At 33.0% G+C, this 27,431-nt stretch overlaps 1 protein-coding gene across 9 annotated transcripts; it reads right to left on the reverse strand.

Moving 5' to 3' along the window:
- Positions 1-732: 732 nt before the first annotated feature.
- Positions 733-27,300, reverse strand: LOC126771738 (SET domain-containing protein SmydA-8). 9 transcript variants are annotated; one of them, XM_050491807.1, is made up of 11 exons: positions 27,238-27,300; positions 16,793-16,835; positions 6,505-6,659; positions 5,318-5,455; positions 4,838-4,999; positions 3,141-3,330; positions 2,851-3,051; positions 2,463-2,689; positions 1,665-1,924; positions 1,259-1,362; positions 733-930 (listed from the first exon to the last, which is right to left on the reverse strand). In XM_050491807.1, the coding sequence occupies exons 2-11, from the start codon at positions 16,817-16,819 to the stop codon at positions 790-792; spliced, it is 1,605 nt and encodes a 534-aa protein (XP_050347764.1). In that variant the 5' UTR covers positions 16,820-16,835; positions 27,238-27,300; the 3' UTR covers positions 733-789. The 9 variants fall into 9 exon arrangements, with proteins under 9 accessions (XP_050347764.1, XP_050347762.1, XP_050347763.1 ...); XM_050491805.1 differs by having other exon boundaries at positions 6,505-6,662; XM_050491806.1 differs by lacking the exon at positions 27,238-27,300 and adding an exon at positions 27,167-27,185 and having other exon boundaries at positions 6,505-6,662.
- Between the last annotated feature and the right edge of the window lie 131 nt (positions 27,301-27,431).

Consider the following 27,431-nt stretch of genomic DNA (forward strand, 5'->3'; position numbering starts at 1 on the left):
TTATACTTCATCGGCTCAAGAAACGGTTTCAACAAAATTTTTGCTTAATGTATATTATATGTACTTTATCATAAAAAAACATATAGTTGTATTTTGACAAATAATTTGCAATCTCGGCATATACATATATATTTATATGTACAGACATTTTTATAAAATACAAAATAAAAATAAAAAGAAAAATACACATTACAAATTTAAAGCAAAACACGCCGTCTAAAAGATTGTGTTGTGGCATTGTACCCAAGACGCTGGCATTATTACCTCTCTGCACCGCTAGACTCAGCCTTTGGGCTAAATAAGCGCCAGAAATAGAAAAAAAAATCGACAAATAATCAATAAATGTAATATTACATTATATTCATAGATATTTTATGTGTCTGTTAAAATAAATCGATTAAAATGAGGTGTTTCTTGTAGTAGAGCTTAAAATTACTCCAGGTCATCTGGGATAACTACAGATTCAGGATGCTGACGACGCTGGTCTCCGTCGGCGAGGCAGTCTGCCTATCCCTGAGGTATGATTATTTAATCTTCTCAGACGTAATTTTATGTCTGCAGTATTACAGTCAAAATTTGAGGATAACAATATTTTCTTGTATTCTTTTTTTTTGTGAGCCAGTTGTCTTGCTTGAACTTCGTAGGATTAAAAATGGTTAAAAATTAACGTAATTCATTTCATTGAATTAATTTATAACTCAAATAAAAATTGAACACGGATAAAAAAACATATTTTGTTAAAAATATCTTTATTACATTGACAATAAATAAGTAATATTAGAATAGTATTCATGATATCTTCCCAATGATGTGTTCCCAGGTCTTGATCTTACTAAGTGCATGTCTGGCCGCGCCCGCCATCAGGCCTTCGGGCGAGTGTTTCGGCTCGAAGCCAAGGATCAGTGCCGACTCCGACAAGTAGCTCACAATCTGCAGCACAGGTTACACATGGTTTATGTTTATTTATTTTAGAAAGGCAGTTGAGCAAATGGGCCGTTGATGGCTCGTCCTGCGCCTAGACATTGGTACCTCAAACTATATATCAATTCCACTGTTTGAATATAAATTAAATGGTACCCATCAATACAAAGCTGATGAAGCTTTATGCAAATAGACTTTATATATTCGACACCGACTCATATGTCGTAATTGTATCTTTACATAGTCAATAACCATGAGCAGATCTCCATCAGCCGACCTCTAAGTCTGATCAAAAGAACTGCTGCCAGTATTTCACCTTATTATATATTATAGTTACCTCTTTTAGACGATTACGTAAGTTTTCTTTAGTGATGGCTTTTCTTTCAAAATCCCTCGTGGTTAATACCATGAGTGGAGCGTGGAGTTCGTACAAAGTAATTCCTAAGGAACAAAATACTATATTACTATAAAACAAATATTAAATTCACAGCAGGGCCGCGATGGGCTAATTGGTCACGTTATGTAAACCCAAATAGCAGTTACGTTTGCTATACATACATATATCAGTAAATAGACTTGACGGTACAGCTACTGACCCAAACTTTAAAGTTGGTTGAATTTTACATCTTGAATGGTAAAACAGAAAATACACTTTATTATCAGTAAAATTATCTGTTTTACCAATAGCACTTTAAGTCTGTTCTAATTCTGTGATACCTGATTATTTTCATTTCATCAAGTACCTCGTAATCTTGAGTAGCCCGGCTCAATGACATCGAAGACCTTCATCAAGTCCCTGCATATCTCGACTTTCCTGTGCAGCTGTTCCTCAGACATCTCGTGTATCATGTAATCCGACACCTTCCCATACAACTGGCTCAGCGAGTGTTTCGCTGACAGGAACAGATAGTGGCTGTCGTGAAGCACGTTGCGATACTTGGTAAGGAAGGTCTCGTAGCCCGCTACGTCGTTGGCATCGATCTGATCAAATTCGTCCGTCAATCTGGAGTAATGTTTAAAATTATCTTATTAAGAATGTAACATTTTTATTATTTTAATATTCGAAGACGGGCAAATGGGGTACCTGATCGCTAGTGGTCACCACTTTAAGAAATTTTAATTATTCCATTTACTACCTATATAATTGACATCGCATGGGTATAAGATGTTATATTTGTGCATTATTGCCGTTTGGTGCCGCCCATTTATGCAGTATATCCAGTATATAAGTGCGCGGGACCTATTCAGGCCTTGCACAATGTCCTATTATTATTTATTATTATTATATATTTATTATTATTTACTACAAATTATTTTATTCTAGGCTACATAAAACACTTCAATATATGCTTAAAAAAAATTGCCACTTCTGGGCCAAAATAGAAAGGCTGTTAAAGTTAAAAGGCCTGATGCTTAAAATATCCCATAGTTGGTGTAATCTGGACACTGGTGTCATCGAATACATTTTGATAAAGGTCTGTATTAACAGACAATATTATTCATTAAAATCAATCCGTCAGCGGCACACAAGCGGCGCTCACCGCTGGAGTAGTAGCGGCACGGCGGCTGACGTCATCTCGTAGGCGCAGGCAGCGCAGCGCCAGGCCGCGGCGGCGCGCAGCGGGGCGGCGGGCAGCACGCGCGCGCCGCACCGCGGGCAGCGGAACGCGCTCGCGAACGTGCCCAGCTCCGTGGGGTCTGCGCAGCGCAGGCACGAGCACTCGAAGAACTTGCTCAAGCGCAGGTGCTCGCGCCGTTTCAGAGTACCCTGCAATGCGCGCGCCAGTGAGACCTTGGTGGTCTGTTATTGTTAATCATGTTAAGAGACGCAAGGTTACGATGCGTGGGTGGAATGAGCATTTATTCTCTGATCATAGACAAGCAATATAAAATACAGTCGCAAATTACTCGAGTATTTCGTAACCGCACCTGAAGAGTGTAGGCGTAGCACAGTGATATGATGTCCCCGGCCTTGTGGGGTATCGAGGCTCGCACGGTGAGGGGCCTGGTGGATCGGCCCTCAGCGTCGGTATGCGTGGTCGAGGGCGTACAGTCGTGTGCGAGTAGGTAGGCCTCGTCGTAAAGCGCTCGTGCGTTGGCACCAGTGACGCCCACTTCAAACGCGTTCACCTGGAAAAATCATTGAAAATTATTTATACGTAACTTTTTTACCAGACTACATTTGCTTTTAAATCGAATTTTCGCAACCTGAAACTGACCTCTAATATACCACAAATAGTATGTATCTCCTCCTCGTCGTATTCCAAGCCCCATTTTTTAAGTCTCTGTACAACGTTTCGATCGTTCATTGGCCAGATGTCGCCCCTTGCGCGACGAATGTCGTTATGAGCCTCCATCGCAGAAAGTGCTGTCCATTTGTCGGGATCTTCTTTTTTTAAAAGTAAACATCTAGAAATTAAGGTTTCATTAAAGAGCAAAACAAGAGAATATAGCATAGTACTTTTGAACTAAAAGGGCAAATTTCAGATACAAAGTTCACAGGAAGCAAACACACCAATCACCGTAACCAGTACCATACGCAAATCCACTATTCCGTAAGTATTTATTTAATTAGATGACTGTTAAGAGTAAACATGTTTGTTACTGTTTGTCAATAGATGGCGTTAATTCATTATTTGAATATCCTGAATCACGCTGTCTAAGTTTTTTTGTAATAATACTTATATGTAATGTCAATGTTACACAATTGTTCAAATTTATTTAAGTACTGTGAGAAGTATAGATATTATTTCGTAAATAAATTTGAACAATTTTGACAATGAACAAAATAATATAGTATATAGTAACAGCCTGTAAATGTCCCACTGCTGGGCTAAGGCCTCCTCTCCCTATTTGAGGAGAAGGTGGAGCTTATTCCACCACGCTGCTCCAATGCGGGTTGGTGGAATACACATGTGGCAGAATTTCGATGAAATTAGACACATGCAGGTTTCCTCACGATGTTTTCCTTCACCGAAAAGCACGAGATGAATTATAAACAGAAATTAAGCACATGAAAATTCAGAGGTGGCTTGCCCGGGTTTGAACCCACGTTCATCGGTTAAGATTCACGCGTTCTTACCACTGGGCCATCTCGACTTCGAGTCGAGATGGCCCAGTAAGTCGAACAAAATAATAATAAATGAAAAAATAATGAACAAAATTGACAAACAGTAACAAACATGTTTACTCTTAACAATTGGTCCTTCGATTCGGGAGTAATCAATGACATTGCACAATATTTAAATCATATTCAGTAGGGACTTATGCACGATAGGCATATATGTTAGTAATATAAAAAAATTACAACGGAAGCAATACATTTTCAATTTCCTATGATTTTGTGAATTTTAAAATAAATCTTACAATGTTTATACATAAAATCCATTATTTGGAAAAAGCGTGGATTTATTACCGTACACTTACATAATATCTTAAACAATATCCGCGTTAATGAATGCTCCGTTTTAGTAACAGCATTATAACTTTTTTTTTACTTTAGTCTGCATGAAAAATATTTCCTCTTTATTATAAAAATATGAGCAAAAAGGAGGCTTTTGTTAACACATAACATTACTCTCCCAGTACACAATAAGTATCTTGGAATGTAAATGACTAAGTTTAATAGGCAAATATCTTACTTATACTAAGATTGGAAGAACTGACATAGTTTAATCAATAAAACACGTGGATTTTAACGAAAGGTCGAGGGTTCAAATTCAGTCAAGTATCACGGAGTTTTAGGTCCTTAATTTGTGATTATAATTCATCGCGTTCTCCTCGAAAATAAACATGTTTTCGTATATAGTATTTTAACACATGTGATTCTACCAATCTATACTAGAGAAGTGTGTTAGTATAAGTAACAACTTTTCAAGCAAGATTCTAAAAGACAATGAAAATTAAAACTATTTACCTCAAAGGTGCAAGAGCTTGATACGAATCCTTTAACTCTTCGATGTTGCTGTAGTCTGGAGAGACCGATTTTAAAGTTTCACATTCGTAAGTCGAATGACCGGTGTATTTCCCAAGTCCTTGACATGAGCTGCTGCAGACCGGCCACTTGCAACCGACGCATCTTTACAGAGAAATGCAGTTGAAAATGTAGGATTCGAAGAAATTAAAATTTGTAGCAAGTGACATTCACCTAGAAGGTCAAAAATATATAAAAACAATTCATAGTACTAAGTTTTTAGTTATTCTGTTGAAATTATTCTCAAATATACTATATATAGAATGCTAGAATCGAACCGTTTCCGTTGCAAAGGTATATATATATCTCATTTTGCTTATTTTTTTAAGGAATGTAGGTATAATATTATTAATAATTTATCTATTCAAGTAGCAGAGACATTTATAACGTGAATAAGTGCTTGATTCCAAGACTTTTCCTTACTTTGTTAAATTAGTCTCATCTAATTCTCTGTAGCAACCAAGGCAAATGAGCCCGCAGCCGGAACACGGCCCCACGACGAGCGCAGGTGCCTCTATTATCACCTCGCCAGCTTTGATATCTCGAGTAGCGACCACATATCTGAAATTATGTAATGATAATTAAAGATCTAGAATTAAAAAAGTTGCATATTTCTAAGAAAATGTCATTGCCTTTGTTAAACGATAATAAAATTAAAAGAAAAACGCCTTCTATAAAATTTAATTTAATGTCAGACAATGGCACGAACGTTTTTCAATTGGAATTATATTTATAATATTACATATTGAAGTTTAAAAAAAAATTATATCCGAAGCCTCGATTAAACGACCAAATCACAAAGCAAAAATAAAACAACGTAATAAATGTCAATCAAAAAAAATACTGCAAAAATTGCCTAAACATACACTTCAACTAAGCACTTATATTATGATTAAATTAAGTTTTTTTTTTTTATAGAATAGGAAAGCGGACAAGTATATGGGCCACCTGATGGTAAGTGGTCACCAACGCCCTTAGGCATTGGCATTGTAAGAAATGTTGACCATCGCTTACATAGTCAATGCGCCACCAACTTAAGGACCTAAGATTTTATGTCCCTTGTGCCTGTAATTACACTGGCTCACTCACCCTTCAAACCGGAACACAACAATACCAAGTACTGCTGTTTTGCGGTAGAATATCAGATGACTGGGTGGTACCTACCCAGACGAGCTTGCACAAATCCCTACCACCAGTAAAAAAAAACCACCAGTAAAAAAAGATTTAAATTTATTAAATCTACAACGTTCTTGCCTCGCTTTGCTAACAGCGCCGCCAAAAATAAATGATTCGATATTGTAAATATCTAAATATTATTTATAAGTTTTTACTTGAAGTATATGCAAGTTATTTTTTTAACCAAATTTTTATTAAAAATGTTTTTTTTTATTATTTAATTTTTATAGGTAAATTAGTTGAAAATGTTTTTGTTTATGAAAATATAATATAATAGATTTTATTTTTTTAGTACATATAAATAAAGTTAATCAATTTATCATTTTAACAGTTTTCAAATTATTTCTAGTTTCCAAATGTGCGTTCTGAGGCAATTAATATAGGAGTTCCACAAGGGCCCTTAACAAGTATTGCACGACTTTTTATCCACTTACCTTCCCATTGCATCGGAATGCTTGATCTCATAGCACAAGTCCTGCTTAGGTTTCTCTCGTTCAACTTGAGTTTCTTTTGCAGCTTTTTGATTCGTTGCAACGTCTGCTTCAATTATATTTTCTTTATTTCTTCCATCGTTACGAGCCCGACGTTTCTGCTATAAAATAAAATATTTCATTTAGTACATATAAAAATAACGTTCACATATATATTTTTAATTATCAGCGTTACTTCTTACGCATATGATGCATCGTAACATCGGAGGTGAAAAAAAACTCGACTGTTTTAAATGTACGAATAATGTTATATTTTTTTATGAATGGTTTCCACGTCTGCGGACCGTGAACTGTGACGTATGAGTGTTATGAATGAGTATTTGGTAGGCGATCTCTAGGTGTATTTCGGTTTGCCACTTGATTCTCCCGTGCCAATGGCTCCATGTAAAAATCAGTTTCGTAACCCTGCCAATGATTTATACGGCCGTGAAATGTAAACTAAGGTCTTGTGTATAGTGATTAAAATAATTCTGCTTTTAATTAAAACAAGTAATGATCAATAAATGTATCTATATAATAATTCAGATGGATATACACGTACAATTAGATTATTTATATAGAATTCTTAATTTTTAATAACCTTCCTTCTTCGTTTGAGCTGATAAAAAATACAATGACTAAGAGTTCCCTTGATATCGGTAGTGGGTAACAGGATATCAAGATTACCTCATAGTCGTTAGTTTAGTGACCTTTTCAGTTGGTTTTTTTTTATTAAATATTTATTGAACATTGACGTGGCACTATTAAGTACACCGAGACAAATAAATATGGTGATATACCTTTTGGCAACAGATGCTGAAAGGCTGAACGGCCTTATACATTTAATTTGAGTTTATGCTGTCGAAACAGCGTCTTGTAGTGCATTCTGCGTCTCAAACGAATTGGTTTTCGGACCGCCTAGCTATTTAAAATTTTTTTCTACTAACATAAGCTGTACGCGCTTAATTGGATATGGGGATAAATAGGAATTTTAGTACTTCCTCAAAATTACACGGTATACTTCTTTTTAACATTTTTTGTAATGTTAATTTATGAAATGGATATCAATATAGTTTATTGAAGCTAAAAGTTAGTAGTTAAGCTAGTAGTTTTTTTAAGCTAAAAGTAACTTAAATTGTTTACAAGCACATATCCTTTCGTTATATATAGTAAAACTAAAAATCCTATACATATCATATTGTATTATTTATTATATAAACTTATTGCAAATCTCATTTTGAACGCAACCTTATTTTGGCACGCAAGGGTTTTATTGGCACTTGAGAAATACTAATATAACTTTACAGTTTAAAAGTACCTAAATTACACGTTTATATATCCTCTTGCTTATAAATTTCAATAATTTTTACTTTAGTTTTTTCATACCTTATAATATTCTTTGCGTGCTCGTAGAAATACTAGTGGTTTTTTAATACGTTTTCAACTTAACTTTAAATCGATATTGGATAAACAGCACTTTGTGTTTTTTTAACATACTAATATATATATATATATATAATAGCTGTGGAAAAGTATATAGTCTCGAATATATATTAAATACTCTATGTTACTGTATTTAACAATAGCAAACGCAAATATCATGTCCACTTAAAGACATAATATTATATTGTCACAAATACTAAGATTATCCCAAAAACAATTTGTGCGTTTATAAATTAATTGGACTTATTCCGAACCATTGCCAAATAAAAATAATAATGATTGATAAAAATGAGAATGATTGCAACATAAAACTGGGCAGATGAAAATGAATTGTCCTGTAAATATTTAACTATCAAATTTCCACAGCTGCGTTGAACGTCTATTGATAGAGCTAGCATTTTTCTTGGCAATGATTTAACATATGTTTTTAAATACGACGCGTGGCCATTGTTCCCGTCGCGTCTTCAGTTCTTGGATTCAATTCAAAATGTTAATTTCATTAATTATTTATGATTACATGTTTTATATTATTTTTAGTTTTAGATTCATTTCTATTTTAAATTATACACAAGATGCTCAAGAAAATTTAAACTTGTATTATTCAAACGTTTAGTAATTTTAATGATATATATTTACTGTCTTATTGTTATTTAATATAGAAATACTGTCAAGTAAATGGGCTCTTTCATAATGTGATATCATTTTAAGCATACTTAAACTGTAAAGCAATATGGGCATGTATGCATATAGATATGAAATATTTCTTTTTGTAGCCTTACACCTCTAATACGCAATATACATATTGGCAGCGTTCGTGCAAGTACGCCGTATGTTATGTCGCTTAAGCTGTAAAATAATTGCTCATTCTCTGGATAGTTAGAATACTATACTAAAAAACTGAGATATTATAACTCAATAATGCATTAAATTGTACGTATGTACGTATTGTTCTATAAATGAACTATACGTGTAGCATTTGAATGAGGACTTTTTTCTTTTATTTTCAGTCATCTTCATCAGTTCGCGTGTGTCATGCTTGTTAGCTACGCACAAAAACAAAGACTGTTCTGTCTGAAGTCGAGGCCGTAACAAACGATTATACGCAATAAGAAGAGAATCTTCTGCAGCTCAACCTGTACTTTAGGTTTTACTCACAAGATTTTGTATGGAGATATCTTGGGGTGGACCATTTGACACATAACGAACTGCAACAGCAGTTTGTTAGGAGTAAGGATAGACCACACATGCAGAAATCATTATTAGAAGAGAAACGGCTTACCGTAACTCAAGCTATTTTTTCAGATTCTAAAATAAGAAAAGAAATTTTAATTAGGTATTTAGGCAAGAATATATCCTTGGATTAACATTAAGTAAGAAGATCAACAAAAAAATGTGTTTGGGGCTCACCATTGTTCTTTCGTCATCATTAAACACTGCAAAGTTTTTTCATAAACAACTTCTAAATCCTTGCACTAGTTTACAAATGGGGCGAGTTAAATCAGTAAAACTAATATTTCTATCTTCTCCGTATCGCAATGAATTGGAAAGAACTACATCTTTCTGTCTATTGAGACTTGTATATTGCTCGAGCATATTTCGAAACGAAACGAGTACGTGAAATCAGTGAAGTCAGTGGCATCGAGTTAGATTAACAGGCAAATATATTGCAATTCGCAAGATTATCTGAAATTGTAAATTGTAACGTGAATAATTTCAGTATTAATGCATTGTTTATTTATAAGATATTATTTTTAAGCAATCCCGATTCACTTACGATGAAACGATTTAAAATAAGGGACATATTCCGAAGAGTTAACATGTAGCATCGGAATTCAGGCTAAATTACTGATCATCTAAATAAGAAAAATTATAAAAAAATGCCTATCAAACGGCAATTGAGGAAGTACATGAATGTTTGTATGGTCTTGTTGAGATTCTTATGCCATTAGTGACACGTTGTTTGGTTTTTCGAATGAACTACGCGTCTATAGGTAGCAGACACCAGATGTTTTACGGAGAGCCTATTAACGTGTCATGAACGATAACGTAATTCACAAAACGAATAGTTACCAATGGCGATAGATCCGAATGAAAATCAATGCGTGGGAACAGTCGGATATTTTTTAATTAATTCTAATTGAGATGTAAAGAAGATTATAAGACGATCAAAATTTAGAAATTTAGTGAAAACTTCTTTAGGCGCGTTGCGCTGGTTCATCGTAGGGGATAGACTCGTGGTATAGAGCTTCGCGTCACCGACATGCTACTGTAATATAATGAAATCGTTGAAAGTACAAATAATTTAAGTATTGTGGAAATTAATGAGGATAATAACGATTGAAATTTATATAAGTACTAACAGTATATACAAACAATATAAGTTTATTTTAAATATAATTTATTTAATTTAAGCTGTTTTAATATTTCGTACTGAGTTTGAGATATACTGTGTATGTTGATAAATAAAAAGCTACATAATAAGAAGGGATAGAATTATTACTCGGAGTGCCAATAGATGTGGAAATTGCACAAATATATTTAACAGTTTCAAGTTTTCACTTCTATCGGCAGTCCCTATGACTGCCTGTTTTTTTATTTACTTAATAATAACATCTAATCAAAATCAGTGGATAGCAGGAAACATGTGCACCGGTTCTGATACTCGTTTCAAAAATAAATAAATAAACGGTATTCCTGTAACGGTTATTAGTGACACGATTGGCATATCTTACTTCAACCTAAACTCAAACTCAAATTTTACGTGACTCGTCATAACCAAAGACCACAAAATACAATACTTTTGTTAATTTTTTATTAAAATGGACTTAAACCTCATACTATTTGTTGCGCTTACAAAAAATAATGTACGTATGTGACGAGAGGAATGCGAAATACCAACTGAAAGTTTATTTTAAGGCCGTTAACCGATATCTTTACTGAAATAATTTCTGTAAGTTCTACAAACACGTCCGTCAGTACGTGACAAGAGCGATGACAGCCCGACAGGAAACCAGTTTAAACGTGACCTAATGATAAAAAGGGATTCGACAAGGGTTGCGCACACAGCGAACTAATTACATTAATTAAAACAAAATGTCAAAATCAAAATATTGTACCTGATTTCATATTTTGTCAAAAGACCATACCAGATAATATAATAAATAATAGTAATATATATATATATATATATTACTATTATTTATTAATAATTATAATCATATATATATATATATATAATCATGTTTTAACAGAGTTCGATTCTGAATTAATTATTATTATATTTGTATCTACTTTTTATCTCTTTACAGGGGTAACTTTACAATCACGTGGGCCGACCAGGCGTGAAAGGTTTTAATGTTAAATTGACAATGTTGATGTGAGGTACTTTCGAATGAGATGTGTAGTGTTAAGTATGATTGCTTTTTGTTAAATTTATCACTTATTAGTTTTATTCTGTCTTTGAATTTAAGTATCTATGGATGTATATATACGGTTGTTTATATTTTATTTTAGCATATCTTAAGATGACATTGGCTCCAAACCAATTTCATTCGATGCATAATTGCATAACTGATTGAATTTTCCAACAATTCGATTTTACAATTTATTTTAAATTTAAGAACTGGCAAAAATAGATGAAATTTATAAAATTGTATTTAAATAGTGTAGACTAAATTATATTCATACCATTTTATTTAATTATTCGACTTCAAAATTTTAGGATGAATACTGTAGAATCTATGCCTGGTTCTTCTAAGACGAGTTAATCACGTAGGTCTTTTACATTTACTATATAGACATTTCCTTATTATTAAATAAACATAACATTACATTTACAATATAAAACTTAAACATTTGTACGTTTGAATGCAAAGAAATTTAAGATTAATATTTTTTATTAATTGAAGATTAAAGCTGCTAATCTAAAGAGCTACCTTATATTAAAAAAGGTCTTATATGCTACATAGGTACTTCATATTACAAAATCGTCATATATATTAAAATTTAACGCAATTCAAATAATTGTGTACATATAGTAAAATATAATAGAATATGTTGTTACATACGACTTTTTTTTTTTATATATCCGGGATGGCAAATGACTCTACTCCACCTGATGGTAAGTGGTAGTAGAGTCCAAACGCGACGACGGCCAGTACAGGTCGGGAAGAATGTTCTGTACTAGCCGTCTCCGCCTTGCCGGCCCGCAAGATGCCTCTTCACGTGCGACAAAGAAAGGAGTTGCCAAATTTCTTTGTGCGCGATGGAATTGATGTCACAGTTAGGCGGTGACATCGAGAACCAGCTCGCGTGGACTTAAGAAGGAAGGGGGAAGCAGGAATTAGAGAGAATAATTCCTCAGAGCACTCGCCGTGATACAGTCGATAGAAAGCGCTCAGTGCTGCTATCTCGCGACGCAATTGTAAAGGTTCAAGGGTGTTTGTGACCTTTACGTCGCCAATAATGCGTACTGCACGTCGCTGCAACTGGTCCAAGGCCTCCAGTAGGTACTTAGCGGAGCCATCCCAAAGGTGCGAGCCATATTCAACGCAAGACCGTACCTGTGTTTTGTATAACAGGCACAGTTTTTGCGGCGTGAAAATACGCCGCACCTTGTTCAGAACTCCGAGTTTTCGTGAAGCTGTTTTTATAATAGCCTCGATGTAATCCCTTGGACTAAGGTCGCAGCGAACGTCCATCCCCAGCATGGTGATTTTGCTTTGTATCATCAGCGGTATGCCACAGAGGGAGGGATGAGGGTAAAATGGTGACTTTTTCGCTGTGAGAGCGCATACCTGTGTTTTCTTGGCATTAAACTCAACAAGATTATCAGAACCCCATTTGGCAATGAGCTCTAACGTTCTATCGAGTTCAATGACAAGATTCTCCCGCCTCTCCTCAGTTTCCGCCTGCCCAGCCACTGCGCGTCCGTGGTATCCACCATGCACTGTACTATCATCTGCATAGCAATGTATGTTCCCAAGGTAGATCATATCATTGATATGCAAAAGAAAGAGTGTGGGAGATAGCACAGATCCCTGGGGGACCCCAGCATTCACTACATAGAATTGTGAAGCGTAACCATCTACTAAAACACGAAGGCTACGCTTGTGTAGGAAGCTTTGTGAAGGCAATCCAGGTGCATAGCTGAGCAGGCAGACCATATGCCGGTAGCTTGGAGAGAAGACTTCTGTGCCAGAGCCTTGGAGATATCGAGGCTGACAGCCAACGATTCTCCATGCTTGTCGATAGCTTCACCCCAGAGATGTGTTACGTACGCTAGAAGATCACCTGTGGACCGTTTTGGTCGAAACCCGTACTGACGATCATTAATTAGACAGTGATCTTCTAGGTAATGGATCAGTTGGTTGTTAAGAATCCGTTCCATCACCTTACAAAGTACTGAGGTGATAGCTATTGGTCGATAATTTGCCGGGTCAGACCGATCCCCTTTTTTGGGAACCGCTTGCACATTAGCTCTTCTCCAAGCCTCCGGCACACATCCCGAAGAGAGAGAAAGTTGGAACAGGCGCGTTAACACAGGAGACAGCTCCGCCGCGCACTTCTTCAGCACAATGGCTGGTATTCCATCAGGACCGCTAGTTTTCCGTATATCAAGTGATTGCAGCTCCGCACGCACATCACGTTGCCTGATTTTGATGTCAGGCATCGTGTGGCCACATGAAGGTATTGTTGGTGGCTGCGCACTACAATCATCGATCACAGAGTTGTCGGCAAAGAGTTTAGCCAGGAGGTCGGCTTTCTCCTGCGGACTGTGAGCTAGCGATCCGTCCGGATTTATGAGCGGTGGCTCTATTCTATTCAATCATAAATGTTTGTATAGTCGTAGATACCTTCGAATATTAATATTTATGCTTATGAATAATTATAATAGCGGGTTTATGAGATAATAGTATACGTATATGAATGTTACAGGAATATTGGCGCGACTCCCGTACGTCTATGTAAGACATGACGTCGCGTCGATCGTCTGTCAGCGCGACAAATTGTCGTCGCTTTGTCTCCATTACCATACGTTTATAAGTAACTCATGTTTTTCAACTGATCGACCTTTTTACTGTTTATTTTTATAAAGCTGTTTAATGCACAAGACAATCCATTTTCATCGAATTTTAAATAAACATAAACTACACAAGCGTAACACAGCGTACAAATACAAGCAGTTCGATTGCGCCATGATATTATTATTTAATAGTACTTCATACGAATTAATATATATATATGTAAGTCTTAACTTCTTTTTATAAATAAGTAAAGACAAAACAGTTTTTACCGATTTTTTTTGTTTAATTGCTATCTGATATATTGCGATGCTATAGATATTGAGAGCTTTAGTGTAGCATTATAAAAAATATTGAAAACAGGAGCTTTCTTTAACTATCTTTCATGTTAGCGTTTAGAAGAGTTGATAGAAGTTCGAATATCAACACATTTAAATTCACATATGGTTTTATCTAATTATCAATAATGATAATGTTCGAAAACTAGTATTGTTAAATAATCGAGGTGACACAGGCAATAAAACTTTTATCTTACTTTTATCAAAAGTTGAAGAGTAAATTGCGAGTAAGCACCAGTTCATGAAGTATTAATTATCTGTTAAAACAAATATCTGAATCGCGAGAAAAACTACATCTGTCATAAAGGGAGATTAAGCTTTTTCCTGCTCTAACAAATAAGCAAATATTTTACGTTGGACAAACGCTTAAAACATTTTTACTTATTGTTTTAAACATAATACCTTTTCAAAACACGAAATATTACAAATAAAGTCGGTAAAAATTTAAATACTATGTACATATTAAATTCTTACATATGATAAATAAATAATACTATTTACAACATACAGAATAGAAATGCTCTCATGATTGATCATTGGGCAATATTTAATGAGCATTGTAAAATTAATTTAGTACTCTGGACACTTTTGCAGTGTAATTTTACGCAAATTAGCTGTGCTTTCGCGTTTGCCAAAAACCTTGCCAACTAGAAATAGATGAACTTGCCATTTCAAAATCTCAATAATCATACTATATATTATTGAAACCTCTAATAATATTCAACAATAAAGGACTAATATTTATTTTCTGGATTGTGTGGCTATTGACTTTTTCTTTCGATCGTCGCGTCGAGATACCGCAATTTCAAATCAATCGTACCTGTGAAAGTTTTGTCAAGTAGGAAATGAGCTGAAGATTATCATAATTAATATCTATGAACCGTCTCGATCACATGCTACAATGCTACAGAGAGACACACAAAAACCTATATATTTTACCTCGGGGTTAAAAATAAAAGCTAGTGCACACTGAAAAGTAAAGCCTAATTAAGTTGTCAATTTGGCTATTTTTAAAAAAATATATATATGTACATTCTCCTTTTTTTACAGGCGAGTAATTTTTTTTTACAATTATTTTGCCTATAAGAAACCTGTTTACTCTGGATTTGAAGACACCAACATTGTTATTATTAATTAAGACCTTTTAGTTGTTTTTCTCACTACAATATGATGTCTCGCGTAGTTAGCTAGTCTCACGTGTGAACGGTCATCCTGGCCGACATTTATCGAGAACACCATCATATTATTACCATATTTTTAAAACAATAATATCGTATCTACTTTATTAATATAGCGACTTATCAGGGGGTTAAGGAAAACTCGTAAAGAACAAAATTAATTTGAACTGCTAATGACATTTAACTACATAACCCATTCTAGGTATAAAGGCAACTTTGTAAATGATGCCTAATTAAAAAAAATAGGTAGGTACTTCTGCATAGCATTGCGATAAATACAAATAGACGTTAAAAAGTTGCACTGCGACCTCATTTGAAAGAAAACAATCAATCGAGAATTGAAATAGTCTGCAGTGCCAACACCTTATGACGCCAAGAGGAGCCAACATGCCAGTAGCTGCTGGCACTTGGATCGCTGAAATGCTACGGATGGAATATTTTAAATAGCTTGTTATTACTTCATTATTATTAGTTTCGTATGTCTGGCATGATTGAATTCCTATCGGCAATATCTCAGGGACCTTCCGACTTTCCATATATGTTAGAGTTTTGGATAACTGTATGTAAGGCTGTTGTTGTGTTTGCCCTTTATTGCCATTGCCATCTGCCTTGGCGAGGAAGTAAAGAAAAAAATTCATAGGAAACAGTATTTTGTTTCTTATTATGTTTCTTAGGGATGTTTTTAATTATACTATAATCCTAATTATCTAATTGTACCTACACTATTTACGTATGTATTAACAAAATACCTCCCGCAAAGTTTCATACTTCTAGACCCAACACATGCTGTACATCGTCTATATATAAATCATTAAGCCTTATTGTCATATATTAAGTTATATATAAATACCAGTGGAAGCTGTGTATCAAATGAAACATTTAATACTGTAACAGTAGCTTACTTGAATAAAGTATATTTCTAATAGAAAGGAAAAGATACAAAGAAAATGATTATAGATGACCTAAAAATAATATTTAAAATTATATTAAAAAACATTTAATTAAACATTCTTGCTTGCGATGTTATCTTCTTTATAATATTGATATACTCTATCGAAAATATTAAAAAAAAAACTGTTTATATATTATTATTTTTTGGATAAAATCTTGATCAATGATTTCTGTGCTGTGTTGTGTGTTCTGTTTATGTCTATTGGTCTATACTGGCAATATTTTGATAAAGGAAACAAATACTGAAATGTTAACACTGCTGCATTCTGATATTAAGTTTTGGTTGCCTTTGTTTCATGTACACGTTCGTGATACCAACCTTTTTTTTGTGGGACTTTTTGTTCATGATGGATGGTTTCGATCTGAAACAAAACTCTATTTTAATCTAACTTCAAAGTGAAAAATAGAACGCACTGTGTCGCAATTTTATATTATACATTTAATTTTAATCATAAATTATATGATTCGAACACAAATAAACACACTCACGCACAAACACACACTTCTTGCTATCATTAATAGTTCTAATTTATATTTACATGTATTTATTGTTCTTATTAATGTTCCATTGTAGGATTAGATATACTCGTATAAGCTATTTAAAGAACATTTGTTTGTGTCATCAAATATTTTTTTTTTTATAATAGAAGAATGCGTTCAAGATAGCTATTTTTTTAATTATATGTATATATCAGTTAGTTAGGGTCCGTGCCAACTTTTACAGAAAAAAAATAATTTTACATAATGTAACTAAATCTACTTCTCATTATGATATTTTAATTTAAGCTGTCGGCTCGCTTTTGTTAGCGTGCACATCCAGAAATTTAATTAAACATGGCGCCAGCGACGCTTTAAAAATCTGTGCCACCGTTTGTGAAACGTTTCATAAACACACGCGATGAAGAATAGCGTTGTAAGCAAATTTGTGTGAACGGCCCGTCTAATAATTTGTAAATCTAATTTTTCAACTCGCGCGTGACATGGTTTTTCTTGGAAATGTAACGTAACGAAATATTTATTGATATATATAAAGTAAAATATTGAAGATGTTTTCCTGTCACCTTATTGATTATGGTTTTTTTTTTCTAAATTATCTAGATTATTTATTTTTTTATTAGAATATATTTACAATCGTAAATATATTTTAAAGAGAACGAAACTAAATACTTAAACTGAAATGTAGCATATTTATTTGTATAATAGTATTATTAATAAAAAAATCATAGGAACTTCAAGCGAATACGACCGATGATATGATAAATAATAATGTTAAATGATATTATAAAACGAGTAGGAAAAGTAAAGTAAAATTAGGACTCCATTTTTAATTTAATACCTTTATTATTATATTATTTTCTTATTCTATATTAATCAACTGCCTCGTTGGTCTAGTGGCGTGATGTAAGGCCGCAGAGGTCCTGGGTTCAATTCCCAGGTCGGACCAATTAAAAGTTATTGGGTTTTTCTGTCAGAAAATTCTCAGTAGCAGCAGTTGCACACACGCTTGTGCGCTATAATATCTGCTGCGCAGTTGGCTAATCGCTCTTGAAATTGGCCGCCGTGGCCGAAATTGGTCTGGAGGACATTATTAACACCTATTTCAGCTTAAGATCTGTTACAAAATTAAGGAACAGTCTATACAAAAGCATACTAGTAGTAACGAGGAAGAATTCAGCATAAAATGTATAAATTAAACGACGTCTTATTTTAGCAAGTCTACGGTAATCGTATTTACTGAATTTATTTTTACCTACCTCCTTATCAATGAAGATGTGGCTAACTTCAAAAGATTTATATGTGTGTAATAAACTTTAACATCTACAAAGTTATTTTTTTTTTCTAAAAATAAGCTTTCCTAATAAAATAATAATATTAGTCTTCCATTATTACAACAACTATTTTTAGTACTTTAATCTAAGTTCCGTATTTAGTTTTAATGTTACAAGTACCTGAACGGTTCGCTACATCAACACAATATTTATATTACATTAAAATTGCAGTTATCTGAACGACCATGTGGTAATCTTTTTTTTTTAATTCATAAATATGTATCGAAATATCTTTCCCAGACACATATTATGACGCTTAAGGTGGTTTTACTGTTCTTATATTATTATAGTGATTACGGTAGCTTTACCCTATAAAATGTAATGAAAGTAAGCAAATATTAACTGTATTTAAAAATAGTATACTTGTTTAGTTTTTATAGATACGTGACGCATTCGTTCTAACCATCAATTGTTTTGACGTCTCCAAAATGGCCGCAGTTGTGCCATATTTTGGAACAGATCGGTTTATTTACATATTGGCAACTATTCAAAGCAGAATTTGATTTGAATTATCTGTGTTACTAAGCTACGATAACATATTCCTAAGATTACGCGAGATCTATTAGGATATTTGAAAATAGAACGAAGTGCTGAATTAATCCTGACTCTTCAATAGTCCGCGTTTGAAGCAAACTAGCGACCCATCCGGCCTTGCAGAGGCAGCACTAACTCGATACTATACTATCACAGACTTTCCTTTAAAAATGCATACCAAGGAGCCGAGACGACCCTATGACTGTATTGATTACTGGACTTTCATGTGCTTAATTTGTATTTATAATTCATTAAATTCTGCCTACACCCACATGTGTATTTGCATTGGTGCCTGGTGGAATAAGTTCCAAACCTTCTCAAGGGGTCTTTGACAAGAGTGAGACATTTATAGGCTGTTACATACGTCATGGAAGTTTTCTAAATGCACGTATTTTGCTATTTGCTCAAAATATCATCTATATACCTGCACATATTAATGCCAGATAATTTTGATTTAATTGTACGCAATTTGCTAAATAAAATGTAAATATTTATATAAGATTTTGTTGCTAAAGTTACAAATATATTTTTAATGTTTAATAATTAAATATCGTAAAGCTATTATTAGGAGTTTTAAAATTAAAAACATGATGTAAGTATACATCGTTACAACATCAAATTGAATCTAAGTGGGCGCAGTCCATCAATTATTTTGACTAAAACGAACGATGCGTCTCAAGTCCCGGATGTGAGTATAATGTTTTCAAATAATTTTTTCTTTAATAAGAACTTGCACGTTTTAATTTTTCAACGAATATTCCCTGATTCATCCACAGCTTTGGTTAGATGAGCATGACTCGATTAAGTGTTAGGAACAATGACGCCAAAATTCTAGTAGCTAAAGCGGTGCGATGGAATTTCTTTTAAAAAAAGGTCTTGGTGTGATTGTTACTGCACACATTCGTCTAGTCATTTAAACTCAATGGAACAAAATGGAATAGTTTTGCAGTTATTATATTTACTTTGAAATTCTAGTCATCCTGCCTGGATGACTAGAATTTCAAAGTTGAATCTGACTTTAATGTTTCTATGTAAGAATGATGAAATCAGTTTTCGAGTCAATATAATTTTGCATTTAGAAGGCAAATATTCACGCATATATACAAATTATATAGACTCGACTGTACCTAAGTATGAAAAAAATAATATAATATAGAAAAAATAGAGAAGGTCTCTTTCCTTACTTCTAAAAAGAGGTGATTGAAGTTGTATACGACTTGTCAATTGACTGTAAACTATTCTTCCATAATATATTCTACTGGATAATGTGTCATATCGACTGGGTAAGTCTCATTATTGAATTAATTTAAAAGAAAAAATATATAGTATTCGTTGCCCATACATGTTTAGTAGTTTTACTGTAGTGCAAGATAGTCAGATAGTTGGTTGCCTGGAAGAGATCGCTATGCAGCGATAATGTCGCCAAAATTGTATGCTACTTTTATTTAGGCTGTATCGATGTTTTGTATTTTTTTTCCTCTTTGTAATGTACAATAAAGTATAAAGTAAAGCTAATTTTTGATAATATAATTTTACAGAAACTTGAGCTAAATTGAAATATAAAAAATATTATATATGTTGCTATAAAAAACGATTATCCGTCGATAGACTTAAAACGTCTGAATAATACCGAGAAAATGTATAAAGTAAACAGTTTGTATGTTTTATTCCCTCGTAAAATATTACGCGTCCTCTGATGTTACTCGAAATTGTTTTAAATAAGTCTGAAGATTTCATTATGAGATAACGAGACAAGATACAAACAAAACTTTGCAATATATATTATTATATCACGAACTTTAAAAGCCACTGTGAAGTAACAGTTTATTATGAATTTTAAATTATACACCATTTTTACGGCTACACTAAACAAAACTAAGCATCGTGCTTTGAACATTTTAAGCATGTGAAAAAATACAACATTAGAAAAATTCAAGTTATTTATCTTCTATTTATATTTGTTTTTTTAAATCTAAATAGTTCAAGTACCTATGCTTTAAAATTCCAATTTTAATGCACATACAATTATTTTATAATTAAATATATAAGTCCTTATTTCGTCATCATAATTATATATACCTAAAGTATAATCGTCCTGGCATAAGTGTATATATAGTTAGTCTTTCATATCTCTTAATACTCTATATATACGCATTAATTACTGGAAGAGTATGCCCTACGCATACCCTTCTAGCGTACTGTCAAATATAATATATACTAATATGATACTAATCAAAGATTAAGATAATCCCATAGATAATTTACTATTTTTTAACTAATTAAATATTTTCTAACAATAAGTAAGTAACTTTATATAATTTAGTTCTAAAGTCATGAAATTCTAATGTGATGCCCAGATATGAAATAATATCGTGAAAAGATAAATTTAAAATACGTAGAAACTTTTTTAAATTATCCATCAGCAATTTTATCTTTGTAGTGTTCTTCTTGATAGGAATTTTCTAGAAACGTTAAACTCATCGAATGATCATTACCGTACTTAACCATTTTATGTCCATTGTTCTTGTTATTACACTGGCTACTCACTCTCAAACACGGAACAGATCATTTCAAAGTGGGTGGTATCTACCCAGAGTCATGGGCTTGCGTAAAGACCAATGAAAATGTTAATTAGATTATCTTAAATTGAATATTGGTATAACGTACATATCTTCGTGCACTTAAAACAACGTTGAACACAACTTCATCTTAGTTTTATAGTTTTATTTTATTAGATGTTGTAATAATAACAGTTTTTCATAAAAACTAAAATTATAATTTCGGAGGTAGTTAATTTACTTTTTGTGTATTAAGTAATTTAATAAACTTTTCACAATATAATAACAATTTCATTAGTTTCTTATCGTTAGTATATATTCCAAATTCTTAGTAATGCAATCATTTGCAAAATGAAATGAATTATTCAAACCCGTCACAAAAGCTCGCTGGAGGGTCTGCGAGTCTGAAAGCGCAGCAATCTGTCACTCAAATGGAATAAACCAGTGTTTACACAAAACGTTTACACTGTACGCGCGTTTTACATGCAAATTAATTCGTTAGTTCACCTAATAGATTAGCTTACAAAGAACCCAATCAACATTGAACATATATAATAATCAATGTTGAATGGGTATTGGTGGATTATATGAAAAAAAATATGTCTCATGTGGGTTGTAAGTTGTAAACGATATTTACTCCTAATATACATCAGAATGTTAGGTATAGATAATTAGAAACGTCAGTGAGTCGCGTCAATTTAACAAGATTACTACAGCTTTTTATTATACGTGACACACGCCAGGAAAGGAAATATATATATAGTTTTCTTATTATTATTATTATTGCTAGTGCAGAACGTTTTTCCCGTCTGTACTGGCCGTCGTCGCGTTTGGACTCTACTACCACTTACCATTAGGTGGAGTAGAGTCATTTGCGCTCCCGGCGAATATAAAAAAAAAATATAATATATAAATTTCTAAAGCTATATTTTTAATTTAATTCTTTATGTCGTTGATCCATTCAGAACAGAGATCAGAGAAATACATTTTTAATTCGTTTTTTCGGTGACTGTTGCGTGGGTCGTCGATGGGGAAACTAGAATGTATTAATAAAAGTTGAAAAGTTAATAAGATTGCATTAGTAAAATTGTATCCCGATTTAAAGTAAAATTTTAGAAAACTTAGACTTATAAGTAATTCAAGGTTTGCTTATTATCGATTTAAAGCAAGTATTATTTTTGTTCTATTGCATTACATTGTCTGCCGCGCCGCACTGTTGCCATCCCCGCTTTACACTGACATAACAATGTTTGTTTTATTTATTCTCTATGTTGTCTTATGGACGTTCGATTGCTCGGTGATGTTGAAATCTGCACTCTAATGACACGAGTCGAGGATAATCATAAATCGCAAGACGTTGCAATGCAATTTCTTGGCAACAAAAGCCTGTAGCAGGGTAGTACAGTCTACAAGAAAATGTATGCTTTATTTAATTTAATTTGATTGATGTTATAATCGCGTATGGTTTGTTGTTGTAATCCCGGCTTTAGCTAGACGATGATCATAAATCGTAAGACATGCGTCCGTTGTGCACTCAAACTCAACTGTCTGGACGAATGCCGTAGGTTATGTACCGTTTGCAAAAAGAAAATGTATGTCTTAATATTATATATATGTATATATTATTTTACTTACGCAGTATATAATCTATAATCACCTTGAAGAAAGCTACATTATGGTAATAATTTTTTTTAAGTAATAATGATATGTATAATATCGAATATCATTATAATTTATAAGAGCCGAGATGGCCTAGTGGTTAGAATGCGTGAAACTTAACTGATCGTGGGTTCGAACCCGGGCAAGCACCACTGAATTTTCATGTGCTTAATTTGTGATTATAATTCATCTCGTGCTTGGCGGTGAAGGAAAACACCTTGAGGAGACCTGCATGTGTCTAATTTCATTGAAATTATGTCACTTGTGAATTCTACCAGCCCGCATTGGAGCAGCGTGTTGGAATAAGCTTAAACCTTCTCCTTAAAAAAGGAGAGGAGGCGTTAGCCCAGCAGTTACTGTTACTGTTATAATTTTACTATAATATGTATGCATATTGTTGTACAGATAATATTTTATACATTTTTTTACGGTTATAAACGTTAATCAATATAACAAACTGTATCATGCATATATAACCCTTATTTAACGGGGTGAATCTGCGCAGAACAGCTAGTATTTAATATAATAACTTGTACTTCGTTTGAATCAAAATAAATAAAGTAACTTATCCAAAAAAAATCGAAAAACAATTAATCGATTTTACAGTGTGTAAATGTCCCGAGTTAAGCGTTTGTTGCACGCATCATCCGTCAATAAATCAAGAATGCGTCCGATCTGCAATCGACTTGGCATCCTCATGGCGTAACAGTTGAACGCGTATAATACTGTACAATTGACATATGAACATATATATAATAATAATATATTAAAAAATATAAAATGATTAAATCAATATCCCTTTTTGTATTACAGCTTATAATTTCAATTTGATATCGTAAAAACATTAATTGAAAAATATTGAAAAAACTTTTTTTACTAGTAGTTTTCATTAACTGATTTCATTATTCCTCACAGGTGTAGGTTAATACATTTTTGCTGACTGTACACTTTTACACAGCTGAAGTGGATACTATTTAAGGTAATCAAAATATTGTTTTTTTTTTCTTTTAAAGTTAGGGGTCCGAGATCTAAATTGATTTACATAATAAACTTTTGTTACGATGTATTTACAATCAATCGAAAGCCATTAAGCGCTACATTAAGTAATGTTTATTTAATCGTATATCCGTCGGAGGCTAGAAAGTTGTAATCTTCACTATTTTTGTCACACTTAAAAAATATATAACTACTTTAGTATTTATTTATTACATTTTTATATTAAGAACAAACAAACTTTCTTGTTGAACTTTTGGATAAAAATGTAAAAAAAAGTAATAATTTAAGGTTTAAGAAGTGTAATTAGAATGTAAGATATATTATGTACTTATATACTTTATTACTTTGGAATATAATGAATTTCTAATTAAATAATGCAATTAAAAATTATTTAAATTAAAAGTACACTAAACAAACCTTAAATAAACTATTTACACAATCCGTAAAGTACACTAACTGTTATTAAAATACTATATATTGAAAAAAAACACTATTATGGCAAGCACTTAATTTAAAAAAAAAAACAAATGACCGCGAAAAGAAAGGCGGTATAGTTTTAAAAATGGCGCGCACGACCGAATCCCGCGCACAACGGATAACTATGCCGAACTGGGGACTTGACACAATAAAGTTAAACATCCAAAAAGCTGGCCGGCTCGTGCCGCGTAAATTTCACAATAACCATACGTGATTGAAATTTGCGAGACATTTCTTGGAGTTTGGCAACAGGAACATGCCAATTGGTTTAAATGTCTTAAGACATTCGCCGCTCATGCCTCTCAGTTCTCAGTACTCGTTATAATGCCAACGAAACGGTCATTTTCGATTTCGACTCTCAAATAATTGGTTGCTAAAATCATCAATCCTTAAAGTTGTAAATTTCTAAAATTTATGACAAAACTTAAATCCAGCAGTGCAATTCTGTGAGGACTCGCGTCGTAGCTCACTCGTGAAATATTGAAAACCCACTCACGCTATTGATTGATGCATGTATCGTTTAAATGTTATATTACAATGTCAATAAGGTTTACAGCCGTTCAATGATTCATATAATTTTCTGATATTTCTCGATTGCGTACCGCCGTGACTTTAGAGTTTGTTTTTGTAGAATAGTCTACCGTTTCAGTACCTATCGGTAGAATACGTATAAACAAGCATTGAATAATGGGCCGACAAACAAATCAGCTCCTTTACACCAAATAATTTCACGAAGGTGCAATTAACGTCTATTTTACGTGAAATATAGCAACAATTTGTTATATATCCATTTTAATCGCCCTTCAAGTACTTCGAAGAAATAATCAATTACAAATATTGAAAACATATAAATTCAGTCTTAAATTTAGGGCTAAAATTACGCTTTTATCTATTCCTAAGAGATGATTAATTAATGGTAGCGTTTGCATACATATTTATTGCCTACTAATAAGTTATACAACATTATTTATACAATACAATATTATTAAATTTATACTTTAAATAGATTTTGATGTAACAAAAAAAATATTACAATCTTCTTCATTTTAATTAAGTCATTTAATTACTTCCTGACAAGCTATAACCAAATAGTATCATGAATTTGAATTATTTTATTGTTTTTTTTTATACAGTGTGTTCTAATATAAAATGCCAATTTGTGTGAATGTTAAATTCGACGTAAAAAATTTCGTTATCTGACCTGACATTATATTTATCCCGACGTCCCGGTCGTCCCATAATAAACCCCTCCATCGGGCGGACGGCAGGAAGAATAATAAACAAAGGAGGGTCATTAAATGGCTATTTTGGATCGTCTGCTCAGCGCGACTAACTAGATATCCACTGGGTCTCATGGGTGGCGCAAGTCGAAAGAGAAATGCGCATTGACACATACTTTAATTTCACAGATACGTGCATACCGAAATTCCAATATTCTCGAATAATCTTATTTGTTAATATTACTTTCTAATAGTTTCAAATAAATGTCCTATTTATAAATAATATTAAAATTCAGACACAGCTCATTCAGCGCCTTGTCCTGGGCCTCTTATACCTGAGTAAGGGGTAGAATAAACGAGCTTTAAACGCTAATTCGTAAGAGACAACCATAAATATCTGAAGCTTAACTCAAGACCAAGTTAGTAAAGATTTATTTTTAGAATATGGTGACAAAAAGATTCACACATTCATAGATGTACAAATCTCAAATGTAAAAATCTCAGAAAATCTCGCTCTATCTTGATAGGAAGCTAGAATAGAGCTGAAACTGTTAGCGTAACAAAAGAGTAAGAAGTTAAGAACGAAAGAACACTAAGTAAGAAGTTGGTGGCGGAGTTACTAACGAGTAAACATTGTAGTAAATTATGAAATAATTTACGAAATTACGAAGTATATCCTCTAACAATTACTCACTTGAACCAAGACAAAACATTATTAGCACAACAATGAGATCGATGCATGCCACGTATCTAACAGAAAACAAAACAATTAACGACACTAAAATGTTCGATTAACATTTATAGTTTCTACATTTTTATAGCGAGTAATGAAATTAAAAGTGACTTGATAGCTTTTTTTGAACATACATGTATTTATTTAACATGAAACAAATCAATTAATTACGTTTAATACATTTTACAATGTAGTTTTAGATATCATAAAAAAATTGCAAAACTACCCGTAAATATCAAAAGACTTAAACAAAGGCAAGGCATAACAAAAAGTATCTATGAAAATCTTAAATACGTATAGAACTCACCATAATATACACACACACGCACTACACGATAAATTTTATGCCATATTGCCAGGTTGAGTAGTGTCAAATAAAAAAATAAAAGAATTCACAAAACTTAAGTCCAAATGAAAAAAATGCAATTAATAAAAAAAATAACACTGTGCCACCGTACAAGATATTTGATGTTCTTTAATTAAAAATAGCTTTATCACACTTTTAGTGTAGTCTTTACACCCTTCAGTATGGTCTTCAAATTTAAAGAAAATTAGAAGACCAACCTCGAAAAATACTACCTATTTATAATACATATTAAAAATATTGCCAAAATTACACAAAAAGTGCCGAGTTGATAACATTCTCCATTTTTGCTTCATTTTAAAATCGAAAAAACAACAAATCACCTGAACTTGACATCACACCCAAGGCACGTTTATCCGAGTAAATTAAATATGTATTATTTTTCAATAATTACCGTCTGTTTGATCGCCTTTATACGCACGCACCCTCGCACTTTCTTGTTTTTATCTATAATCTGTATAAGATCTTGTTGGAACAACAGTTACCGTATAAGTGAATTATTACATAAAATAATAATGCTATATAAAGACAAGGAACATGAAGCCCTATAGTGTCTTACATCAATGATTATCATGATCCTTTCAAGGT

This window comes from Nymphalis io, chromosome 11 (genome assembly GCF_905147045.1).
Source record: "Nymphalis io chromosome 11, ilAglIoxx1.1, whole genome shotgun sequence".
In the NCBI taxonomy this organism is placed as follows: domain Eukaryota; kingdom Metazoa; phylum Arthropoda; class Insecta; order Lepidoptera; family Nymphalidae; genus Nymphalis; species Nymphalis io.

What these genes read in the sequence shown, in the direction of transcription:
- LOC126771738 (XM_050491800.1), bottom strand. Translation starts at nt 24,688, where the DNA reads ATGTTTAACTTTATTGTGTCAAGTCCCCAGTTCGGCATAGTTATCCGT. An exon ending in AAAAGTCCCACAAAAAAAAG is followed by an intron (nt 6,663 to 16,792) that starts GTTGGTATCACG and finishes TTTATTTTATAG; the next exon opens with CAGAAACGTCGGGCTCGTAA. An exon ending in CATTCCGATGCAATGGGAAG is followed by an intron (nt 5,456 to 6,504) that starts GTAAGTGGATAA and finishes ACATAATTTCAG; the next exon opens with ATATGTGGTCGCTACTCGAG.